Source organism: Fonticula alba (genome assembly GCF_000388065.1).
Source record: "Fonticula alba strain ATCC 38817 unplaced genomic scaffold supercont2.1, whole genome shotgun sequence".
NCBI lineage: Eukaryota > Rotosphaerida > Fonticulaceae > Fonticula > Fonticula alba.
This window is the reverse complement of record NW_009242971.1, coordinates 4,653,757-4,665,751: the sequence shown is the minus strand read 5'-3', so window position 1 is coordinate 4,665,751 and position 11,995 is coordinate 4,653,757. Positions and strand designations below refer to the sequence as shown.

The following is an 11,995-nucleotide window of genomic DNA, read 5'->3' as shown; positions in this document are numbered from 1 at the left end:
CCCCCCCCCCCCCACACACACACACGGCCCCGACTTGCCCACTTTGGCTGGCTTCCAACGAACTAGCCGCTCTCGGATGCTTGTGTGTGCCGGCTCCAAGCATGGCCTGCCCTGTGGGCCGCGGAAGAGGGCCCCGGCCCCCTCCCCACCTCACATTGCCCGGGGGCCCCTGAGCGGGCGTACCTTCTCGCCCCCGCTCCACCTCACCCAGGGGGTCGGAAGGGGGCGATGCATCATCATCATCATTGGGCCAATGTGTTGCCCGGGCCGCGACCGGGGGCATATGCGACACACCGCGTAACAGACACCCACGCACACAGATACACCTTGGCACACGCGCGGACACGACAAACACGCGAGATGTTGATCGCTTGTGCCATCGTGCCCACCTCCCTTCGCGGGGATGACCTCCTTCCATGGCGCGCGCGCGCGCGCGCGCGCGGCGCCCCTGCCGTTGTCAATCTAGGGGGTGTATTTGCCCGGCGCGCTGCGAGGCACGTGGAGGCGCACATGCAACCCCATGCACGCCTCAGGAGGGTCCCCCACCCCGCGCCCCCTCGCTCCGGGCACACATTGGCATCCCAGCCGAAGGGGTCTCCCCTCTGCACGTTGCAACAAAATGACAACAAGAGGGGGCTCACACGCGGCACGCATGGCCGCCTGCTCGCTTCGGGCCACCGCCGAGGGCTTTAGGGCATGGCAAAGGCCCGAGCCAGGTCAGGGGCCGCCGGCCGGGCGCCCGGGTCCTCGGCCCATGCCTGGGAAATGGCCCCGATGAAGCGCTCCAGGTCGTCCTCCGGCCAGTTCCAGCTGCCAAACAACTCGCCAGCCAAAGGCGGACGACTGGTCGACGGATCTGCACACGAGCAAGCAGCAAACGTGGCACGCATCGCGCATCGCACAGCACCCACCCACCCACATACACGCATCCATGTCAGTGACACTTCGGGGCGGTTTGCACGCAAAAAGGCCGAAGAGGAAATGGACGCACCGATCGACGGCTTCCTCGAGCGAGCCATCACACACCATGCCAGCACCGCAAAGGCATACACATCGCACGCAAAGTGACCCTCCACCGGCAGCCGCAGCTGCTGGTTAAAGGCATGGACCAGCTGAAGAAAGCACGCAGGCAGCGGAGAGGAGCAGGGCAGCGGGACATTCCAAGCGGCCAGACAGCACCCATGTCGACGAAGAACCAAGCCACGCCCGATGCGAAGAGCGGTGTCGGCCAAGAGCCCGCAGGGTTAGACACCAAATCGAAACACCAGCACCCCGGGGAGGGAGAGGGCCGACGGAGGGGACACGCAGGGGCAGAACAAAAAAGGACCATGGCACCGGCCTCGCACCTCCGGCGCAGCGAACATCCGCGACAGCGCATTGAACTCCAGCTCCTTCAGGACCGAGGGGTTGGTGATGTTGAGGGCGGCGCCGAAATCGCCGAAGACCACGTGCCACCGGCCGCCCGAAGGGCTGGGCAAATTCGACCCATTCGCCAGTGAGATGAACACATTCCCGGGCTTGATGTCGCGATGGGCATAGCCCGCGGCATGAATGGCCTCCAGACCAGAGGCTATGGCAGGTGGAGCCCGCACATGCGCCAACACACGTGCGCGCACACACGCACACACACAAAAGCCAAGGTACATCACGTCAGCACCCAGCCCGGCAGGCGGAAAAAAATCGCAGGCGACATGAGGAACCCCAGCCGAAGCCGGCATCGACACATACACAAGTCCGCCAGCAAGTGCTGGCCATCGGCCGCAGTCAGTTCCATCTCCGAGCTGAGCAGCCCGCCGAGGTCGATCTCGTACTTGCGCATGAAGATGGCAGGCGGGCTGATCGAGTAGCCGATCAGCTGGACCACCGATGGGAGGTGCGCGAGGGAGCTACGGGGAGGGGGGGGGGGGGGGGGGGGGGGGAGTCGCAATGGTCAGACGAGCACCAGCCACAAAGGGGCAGACTCTGCAGGGGGGCAGGAGGGGCCAATCCTAGCACCAGGGGGGAAGCCAATGTGGGCACACGCACAACATGATGGCGATCTCATGCTCGAAGATGCTCTGATGGAAGCCGGGGGAGTATGTGCGAACGGAGTCACGCGTTAAAACATTTGCCAATAGCGACCGGGGGGGGGGGGGGGACACCATGGGCCGGCTGATGGCCATCTGAAGGGACAGACACGCATAGATCACAAAAAAAATGGATCTGTCCGGGTGGACGGGAGCGAAGGGGGATGATGCTGCGCACCTTGAGTGAAGAACTTGGCCGCCGCATCGGACGACCCATGGAGCTGGATCAGGTCGGGATCGGTCAGCTCAATGATCTGAACCTTACCCTGGCCACCGGAGGCGATGGCCCCGCCATCATGATGATCCACCAACCGAGCGATGTCCGCAAAGTCAAAGGCCAGATGGCCCGGCAGGGACAGAGCTGTGCCGGTATTTGCCGGCAGAAAGCGACCACGGACGGAAAGGTCAGTGTGACCGGGAGAATGCCGTCGGGCCAGGGCACGAGCATGCCAGGGCCGGCTGTGGCCATTTCAGCCTTCCCAGGAGGCGCGCGAGAGCGAAGGGCAAAAAGAAGAAGACCCTTTTGGAAGGACGCACCGATCGTGGTGTTTAGGATGGTCTGATCCACATCAAGGGCTTCCATCGCCAGGGACTCCTGGAGAAGGAGGCGAAAAGGGAAAGGGACATGCGTGGCGCGCGCACACACACACACACGCAAGAGACACAGGACACATAGTGATAGGCATGGATGTCAGATCGCTTGGCGCAAGCATCGCCCACATTTTGCCCACGCCAGTCCCCTCATCCGCGCGCGATGGGCAAGAAAGAGGGGGGGGGGGGGGGGAATAGCCGCCCAACATCGTCGCACCTTGCCATCCAGGTGCTTCTGGCGCCGGCGGTACAGCACCCAGAGGATCACCAAAAGCACCACCAGCAAGAGCGCCAGCGACAGACCCAGGGCCAGACCCAGGGCAAGCCCTGTGCCGAACACGCCCCCCAACATCGACCCCGGCAAGGCAGGAGTGGTCAGATTCGGCGACACCCATCACCGGATCCCAGGGACGAGCAGAGGAAAGACCGGGGGGAGGAAAAAAGAAAAAAAAAAGAAGAAAAGGCGTACCCTTGGACTGGCCCTTGGAGGGGACCTGACAGCCGCTCGGCGGTAGGTTCGTCGGATCATCCAAGTCAAAGGTGTCACACGGCAGGCAGGTCTGGCCGTCATTCGTGCCAAAGCCACCCGGGCACTGGCCAAACACACACCCGGTCCCCAAGCGCAGAGCCCCAGCCGTGCAGAGAGCACACTGCCGAGAGGCCCCCTCGCCGGAGCACACCTCGCAATGCTCCGGACAGGCTTCGCAAATGCGCGCCCCGGCATCCGCCGAGAACCCCGCCGGACATTCGGTCCGACACATGCCCTCATGCAGGAGGCGCCCCTCCAGGCAGGATGTGCACTGGGAAAACTCCGCCCCCCGACAGGACCCGCACGAATGGTCGCACTTCCGACACAGGCCACCATCCAGGAAGGTGCCCGCCGGGCAGGAATCGACACACCGCCCGTCGGAAACCACCATGCCGGCCGAGCACTCCGAGCAGCGGCTCGATCCAGGACCAAAGCACTTGGCGCATGACACATCGCAAGCGACACACGACCGGTCCTCCAGCCGGAAGAAGCGCCCAACCGGGCAGCCATCCAGGCACGACCCGATGCCCGGCTCACTGAGGACCTGATCTGCCTGGCAGCCGGTGCACGCATTGTCCCCGGGCCCGGAGCAGGTCCGACACTTGGCCGAGCAAGGCTCACAGACATCCAGCCCGGCCACCTTGAACCAGCCGCTCGGACAGGCAGCCCGACAAAGGCCATCAGCCAGCAGGCCACTCGCCCCGGAGCAGGCCGTGCACTGCTTGGCCCCGGGGCCGGAGCACTCCAAGCAATACGGGCTGCAGGGAGAGCAGGTGCCAGCCGCGGACACCGGCGGCGGGAAGAACCCCACCGAGCAGGTGTCCACACACATCGCATCGCCCCCCTGCAACAGGGCCTCCGGCGCCCGGCAAGTCAGACACTGATTCGGCTTCGGGCCAATGCACTGGTCACAGGAGGCATGGCACCCGGCACACTGGCCACCGATGTTGATGGTCCGAGCCGGGCAAGTCCCATCACAGCCCCCGGCATGGTCCTCGACCAGACCACCCGGCACCATGAACAGGTTGCGCTCGCACTGCATGCAGTGATGACCCTCCGGGCCGGAACACACGAGACACCCCTCGGAGCAGGGCTCACACACCCCGGCCGCCGAGGCGAAGAACCGAGCCGGACACCGGTCCATGCAGCGACCCGCAAAGAGCAGGAGACCGTCGATGCAAGCCGTGCACTCGGTGCTCCGCGGCCCGGAGCACGACCGGCACTGGTGGAAGCACTTCTGGCACGTGTAGTCCGCACTCGGGAAGAAGCCCTCCGCACAGACGGTCCCAGGGCAGTGGGCATTCTCGATGACCACCCCCGGGTCCATGCAGTCCAGGCACTGATCGGCCCCGGGGCCGGAACAAGCCCGGCAGGAGGCATCGCATGCGGCGCAGGACACCCCATCGGAGGCCAGGAACTGGCCAACCGGACAGTCGGCACTCACACACCGGGCCTCCGGGCAGAGACGCGTCGGCGAGGTGCCGGCCCCGCCGCCAGGGCAAATGTCCAGCTCGAATGCCAACCCCGCGGCGCATTCCGTGCAGTTGCTGGCATCGGCACCGCCGACACACGCCCCGCAGCTCGGGTGGCACTCCAGACAATCGCCCGAGGGGGCCTCGAAAAAGCCACGCGAGCATGTCGCCTCGCAGTAAGTCCGGCCGGCATTCTGCACCATGCGGAAGCCAACCGCGCAGGCCGAGCAGTCGCTCGGCCCAGGCCCGGTGCACCCCGCACACGAGTCGTCACATGCATGACACTGGACATAGGCCGGACCGTCAGGCTCTTCCGGAGTCAGGACCACCTTCTCGGCATACCGATCCCCCGGGCAGGCAGTGCAGCGACTGCTGTCAAGGGCCGGGCCACCGGCCACCGCGGTGCCGGTGCACGCCTCGCACGACTCGTGGCAGGGGAGACACGACTTGGAGGCCACATCGGCCGCGAAGCCCGCCGGACACACCCGCAGACACTCCCCGGCCGGGCCCGTGGCATGGAGCCACAATTCGGCCCCATCGGCCGCGGTGGCCGGGCAGGCGGTACACTCGTCCACGGCCGGGCCAATGCACGAAGCACAAGCCGGGTTGCACCACTGGCAGGCTCCGGTCAGCGGATCCACATAGTGATCCTCATGGCACACGGTGCAGGAAAGGGTGGTCTCGGTGCTTTGCGCGCAGGCAGTGCATCCGCCAGACCCGCCCCGAGGGCAGGTTTGACACTCGCCATTCAGGGCACCGGTCCCCGGCGGGCAGGACACCAAACACCGGCCATTGGACAGGACCAGGCCATCGCGACAGGGGCCGAGACACTCGTCGGCCGCCGGACCGGAGCAGCTGTCACACCCGAGAGTGCATCGAGCACACCCATGGGCCCCATCCGGGACATACCCCACCGGGCAGGCCACACACATGGCATTCCCCCCGGGGGTTATCTGGCAGGACAGGCAATCCCGCCGGCAGCCGGGCACACACTCGCCCCGGGCATTGCGCAACGGGCAATCCACACAATCGACCGCCGTCGGCCCGGTGCATGTGGAGCACACATCGTGGCAGGCCCGGCAGGCGCCGGCCTCCAGGTACGACCCATCCGCACAGCGGTCCACCACGGCCAGACTCACGAGCGCCAGGCCGGCCGACGTCGGCACCGCCAGCGCATGCGGCACCAGCCGCCCGGGCGCCTGCAGAGGCAGCGCCCCATACACGCGGGTATCGGCGGCCAACGCCACCTCGGCCCCAGACACCCCGGGCTCGGAGCGCATCAGCCACCGGACCTGGCCAAAGCCCCCGGTCATCGGGAGCCCCGCAGCCAGGGCCACCCCGCGCTCGGTCACAACCAGCAGGTCGCCCACCTGGTCACTGGTCAGATCCAACACCATGGCACCCACCGGCAGGGCATCCCCCGCCGGGAGCAGGCCCAGCGCCTGGGGCGCATTCAGGGCCACTTGGGCACCAGGCCGGTGCATGTTCGTCGGATGGGCCACCTCCACCAGGAGGCTGGTGCCGGACCCACCGGCGGCCAGGGTGCCGAGGACCATGTGCGTGGCGGCGCGCGCCGATGCCACCGGCGGACGCCCGGTCCGGTGGTGGTTGTCCGCCAGCAGGATGACCTTCTTGGCACTGGCCATCGCCCCGCCGCCGCTGAGCAGCATCGACCGATCGATGGCCATGGCCATGGCCATGCTCACATCCGGGGCATTTTGAACGGCCCCTTGCAGGACCAGGCCCAGGCCGTCCGGTGCGGCGGGCTCCCGCACCGCGTGCAGCAACCCCGGCATCGGCAGCCCGGCGAAGACGCCCGTGCATGCGGGGTTCGGCGTCACCGAGGGATGCCGGACCGGCGCGCCGGCCAGGATGCTCAACAGGGACCACACCTCGAAGTCATCGGTCGACAGCGAGGAATCCCGAGTGACAATCAGCACATCCGATGGCGCCCTCTCGGAGGAGGGACCAGTTGTTGGATGGCCACAGGCAACCAGCGCCTCGCAGCCCACGCCGGCAGGCAACACCGGGTACACAAGCTCCCATGGCTGGAGGCCCCCCGTCACGGCACAGGCGTTGACATCACTGGAGCAGTCGATCGTCGCCAGCAGCGGCGACGCCGCCGCCGCCGAGGGACAAGCCACCAGATGCCAGACATCCGTCCGGCCCGGGGCCGGGAGGAAGTGCGCCAGCTTCAAGGCAGCAGCCGCAGCACCGCCCGTGCCCACCAGGCCGAAGATCGCATTCAGGCCGGTCTGCCAGTCCAGGCTCGAGGGCAGAGGGGCCGGCGAGCCGGGCGCACGACCGGACGGCGGATGGGCCAAGTGCAGCCCAGCCAATCCGGCCGCCCCGACGCCCAGGTAATACTCGCCCGAATGGCCAAGGGCCGCTGACGGGAGCCCATCGGCCGAACGGAAGCCCACCGGCGAGGGAATCAAAGCCAAAGGTAGGAAGGGGTCCCCGGCGGCCGGCGGCCAGACCGGCGCCCCGGGGACCGGCTCCGCCGGCGACTCCGTCGCACAGGGAGACCCGGCCGAGGGGCCGATGTCACTGCTGACGGCACACGAGTCGGCACACTGGCCATCCAGCCCGAGGCGCCCGTCCGATTGGGCACACAGCAGACAGATGTCCGGCCGGTCGGCTCGGCACATGTGACACTCGGCAGACGCGCTGCAGCTGATGCATGCCGCGCGATCGGCTTTCATCGACGCATTTCATCCCCACGGACAGTCAGTCGGCCGAAGACATGGGCAACATCCAGGACGGGACGGCCGGCAAGGAGGGGCGAGGAGGGGCGAGGAGGAACAGCGAGGGGCAAGGAAACCCACGCCCCGGGGCAAAGGCTCTTTCGACAACGCACCGGCCATGTCCGAGGAAGGAGTAAAGCCAGAGGCACAGCCCGGACAGAAGAGACCCCCCGAGGGCAGGCCATTCAAGCCGGGCCCACTGCCAGGAGCACAAGCCACCTCGAAGCCCTTGACCGAAAGCCCGGCCGAAAGCACCGGGCCACAGGTGATCGAATAGTCCGGGCCGTCGCAGCCCAGCTGGCTCCGGGACAGCAGCGGCGACATGTCGGTCAGCATCCAGCGTCGGTCGCCCGGGCTGGCAAAGGCCGCCACATTGAGGCCCCGATGATCCAGGGTCTGCATCAGCAGCCCCGGGGTCACGTCGGCCCGCAGGCGCAGATCCCCATGCCCCAGGCAGCCCAGGCTGTAGGTGGCCCGACGCAGGTCGCCCAGCTGCACGCGGAAGGTGCACAAAATGTCCGTGCATCCGAGCTCCGGGCGCGGAATGGACACCATTTCGAAGTCATTCGAATTCCCATACAGGTCGTTGAGCTCGGCATTGGAGAGAATGTCGCTGTATGCCCGGGAGGTGATTTCGGTGCCGGGGGCCGCCGATCCGGCCGGCTGGTGGAGGATCGAGAACCGGTTGACGACCGGGAGCACGAACACCCGCCCGAGGCCAGGCGGCATGTCCACCTCCACGGCCGTGCCGAAGGCTTCATCGCCGGCCGGCAGCCGAGCCAGCATTTTCACGCTGCGATTGGCGTAGCTCGGCAGGAATGCATCATACACACCATCGGCCCCGGTCAGCAGCAGCTGCTCCGGGTTGGTGGTCGGCACCATGGACACCACCGACGAAAAGGGCGTCGTCATGGAGGTGTCTGCCCGATCGGCCACCGGATCGAAGTTCAACGAGAAAAAGTTGGACATAGCGCTGAAGCTGAGCATGAAAAGCCCGCTTTCACTTCCGATGTTGAAGGCACTCGGCATCCAGGGGACCACCCCAGGGACGGAGTTCCCGATGGAGATGGTGTTGATTCGACGCAGCCGCGAGGGCTCGCCAGGCAGGACACCGGGCTGGGCATTCCACTCGGCCAGATACATCCGGCCATTTTCCATGACAAAGCACCACACTGCCCCGCCATGGACCCGGCAAATGGCTGGGCCAGTCAGCGCGGCCGATGGCCCGGAAAGCCCACCACCCAGGGGCCCGAAGAAGTGGGGCACCGTCGGCACGGAGCCGCCGCCCGGCAGCGGGGGGGTCCGGACATCGCCCTCGGCCGCCAAGCCCCGCACACAGTAGACTTCAATCCATTCGCCCGAGGCCAGGACCAGGTCCGGCACACCGTCGGCCCCCGGCCGGCCGGCCTCATCACACACATCCCAATATGACACGTAGCCCTGAGTCAGGGAGACCATTGCCGGGGCGCGGTACAGGTCCAGCGGGGTCGGGTCTCGGGTCACCGGCAGCTCGGCGGCCAGTCCTCGAACGCCATCCTGCTCATCAAAGAGCCGACCCAGAGTCCGCGCGAGATGACGGTGCGCCGGGAGCCGCACCGTGGCGCTGGCCGCGGTGGCCAGCAAGCCAAGCACCAAGCCCAGCAGCAGGAGCACCCGGTGATACTGGGCGCCCCGATGCCGGATCGCATCCCCATGCGCGGGGGGCGCTGCTCGCACCATCGGCCGAAGGGGCGAAAGGCAAATCCAGCAAGTGAGGGAGCCGATCGACGAGGGGGAGAAGAAGAAAAGGGGAAGGGAGGAGGGGAAGAGACTCGCGAAAGAGAGAGAGAGAGAGAGAGAGGGAGGGAGAGAGAGAAAGTCGACGGCAAGAAAGTGCGCATGACAGGTCCCCACGTCCAACCGGCCGGTCAGCCCGCCGCCAAATGAAGATCCCCCTCCGGAAGCCTGGCGCTGGTCCCTCGGTGCCGTGCCCGGGCATGCTCTCGCGGGCCCGGAATCCCGGAGTGGGCCATTTTCCGCCCACGCGAAAAGGCAACACACCCTCATGCCAATGAAATACCGTCCCGAGACGGCGGGCCTGCATCGACCAACCTTCTGCTGCCCCCTTCCGGGCGAGGGGGGAGAGGGGCCGATTCCGGCGAAGGTCAGGATTGGCCCGAGGGCCGGGGGGAAACCGGGCGGAGGCTCGACCACGTTCTCGAGAGAGAGAGAAAGAGAGAGAGAGAGAGAGAGAGAGGGAGGGGCCGAGTAACGGGGCCATAAGCACGCCGAGGCGGTAAACCGGTCCTGGCGGATCTCGGCTGGCCGGTGTCTCCTCGGCCTCGTGCCCCTGCAGGGGTCGGTCTCAGCTGCCAGGAGGGGATGGACCTCCGTCCGCCGGCCCGCCGGCCCGCCCGCCCGCCCCTGTGCAGGGCTCGAGTCAAGGGGGGGAATGTGGCCCAACCACGGTCAAAAGACGGAACATCCCTCCTCGCAGCCAGGCCTCGACCGATCCCCTGGGACCGAGGCAGAGAGAGAGGAAGCGAGAGAAAGAGACACCCACCCCGCAACGAGGGTCTGGGCCCATGCCTCGCAGACAGACGCCGACCTCGGAGACCGAAGGGAGGCCAGGGCTGGATCGTGGCAACCAGAAACCCGGAGTCTCGGGGGAATTGTTTTCCAGGGTTCCTCGCTGGGAGATCCAGAATGCCGCCCCCCCTTGTCCGCGGATGGCCGGGTCCGGCCCGCGGGTGTGCGCGTGCGACGCTCCCGGAAATGGGACTTTCCCACACCTCATTGACGATATTGTCTGGCTTCCTTGCGTGTCCAGCGCACCCGGCCACTTGTACCCCCGTGTGCGCTCCTCCGGCCGCCACACGGCCGAGGGGCTGGCTAAGCGTCTGCCAGACCAATATTGCCACAGAGCCGGGGCGAGGCACGGGGTTCACAGCAGGGCCCATGGGTGGGCGCCGGAATTCATTCTAGCACTCTCCCTGAGAATGACATTCCTCGTCTTGGCCAGATGCCGACGAATGTCCTTGCCGTTGGCACTAGACTCAGATATGTGCCTTTCCGTCCCACGGCCGTCGGAGTGGGGTATAAAAGAAGGCACATTTCCGGGGAGCTTGCGGCGATCACCACCGCCCCAGTTGTCCCCGCCACCCTGAGACAAGAGAGAGACCCCTTGCAAAGTGCGAAAGACCGAGAATCGACCGACAAGTCGAGACAGAGAGAGAGAGAGAGACCGAGCGCGAGAGAGTGGTCTCAACACAGCACCGCTACACCCAGTTCGCCCAGCTGCCCCGCCTGTTTCCGATCGCCCAAGAAGACGGGACCCCACGTTCACCGTGACCCGCCGCGAGCAGAGCCCCTCCCATCCCGGTGTGCTTCGCGCCCTTCCTTTGCCTCAGCCCGCCCCCGCCCCCGCCCCCCCCCCCTTCCCCCCTCTGGCGCAGTCCATTTCAGTCCCCGGACTTTCCCCCTCTGCCAAGAATTGAAGCACCCCCCCCCTCCCTGCCCCCGCCCCCGCGACATGTTCTCCAAACCCCTTCGCTACTTGGCACTCTTATTTTTGCTCCTCCTGCCGGCCCTCGCCCACGCCGCCTTCACCCGTCCTAAGATCATGATCGCCCCGCCGACGCAGATGCCCAACTTCGTCCTTCAGCAGCCGGACCACACCAACCTCCGGTACTATGTTGTCGATGTGCGTCTCTCCCGGCGGTCGCGCCTGCACATGCGCCCATGGGCCCCCTCCGCCTGACCCCGGCCTCTGCCTGCTTCTCCCATGCTTCCCTCTGGCCTGGCTGCTCGGCGGCCCCGCCGGCGCATGCCCCCTGGCGCTGACATGCGGCATCCTTGCGGGCCTCGGCTCAGCCCCCCGCCGATGAGCAGCCCAAGGGCGTCATGCTCTTCATCCACGGCCTCGGTGAGTATGCCCTGCGCCATGAGCCGCTCATTCGCCAGATCGCCGAGGCGGCCCACGTGCGCGTCGTTAGCTTCGATCTGCGTGGCCATGGCTACACCCAGCAGTCCAACCTCGGCGTCGTCTATGGGAAGTTCCCTCGCGGCCTGGTGTCCGACGTGACGACCTCCCCCCGCGCGCCGCCCATGAGGCTGGGCGATGTTGGCAGCTTTGCCACCCTGATGGAGGACTGCACGGCCGTCCTGGCGGCTGGCATGCGTGGCCTCCCTGCCGACTTGCCGACCATGGTGGTGCGTACATATCCCTCCCCTGCTCTCCTTCCACTCCGGGCTCTATCCACCCCGGCCTGCCTGCCCGGCCCTGCCTCTTCCCCACACAGGCGCCCCCCTATCCAGATCCCTGCTGGCCTCCTCTTGCGCCCCTCTCTCTCTCTCCCCCCCCCCCCCAGTGGCCCCGATCCAGGCCTCCGTGGTGGATCCCGCTGCCTTTTCTCACACATACCCACACACAAACATGTCAATTCGTATGCCCATGCGCATGCCGGTTGGTCACCTCCCGCACCCGCATCTGTGTGCTGCCCTGTGCGCCCGCCTGACAACTTCGACCATGGCGCGGCCGCTTCTGTCCCTCCTGACGGTGACCGGCCATTCGCATGGCCCCCTGAACCACGTGTCCTCTTCTCTTCCCCC

At 66.7% G+C, this 11,995-nt stretch overlaps 2 protein-coding genes across 2 annotated transcripts in view; one reads left to right on the top strand and one right to left on the bottom strand.

The window, feature by feature from the left end:
• Positions 1 to 689: 689 nt before the first annotated feature.
• On the bottom strand, positions 690 to 9,124 carry H696_00997 (serine/threonine protein kinase; the record flags this gene model as incomplete). Its single annotated transcript, XM_009494889.1, has 11 exons — positions 690 to 856; positions 992 to 1,112; positions 1,347 to 1,570; positions 1,729 to 1,886; positions 2,026 to 2,057; positions 2,140 to 2,162; positions 2,245 to 2,427; positions 2,604 to 2,661; positions 2,875 to 2,984; positions 3,127 to 7,356; positions 7,519 to 9,124. 11 exons carry the CDS (start codon positions 9,122 to 9,124, stop codon positions 690 to 692), a joined length of 6,912 nt encoding a protein of 2,303 aa, XP_009493164.1.
• A 1,773-nt stretch (positions 9,125 to 10,897) lies between these two features.
• The window catches only part of H696_00996 (hypothetical protein), a 3,137-nt gene continuing 2,039 nt past the window's right edge, over positions 10,898 to 11,995 (top strand). The window contains exons 1-2 of the mRNA XM_009494888.1: positions 10,898 to 11,087; positions 11,258 to 11,596. Coding sequence (XP_009493163.1) covers positions 10,917 to 11,087; positions 11,258 to 11,596 — 510 coding nt within the window. The 5' untranslated portion in view covers positions 10,898 to 10,916. The remainder of the gene's footprint in view (positions 11,088 to 11,257; positions 11,597 to 11,995) is intronic.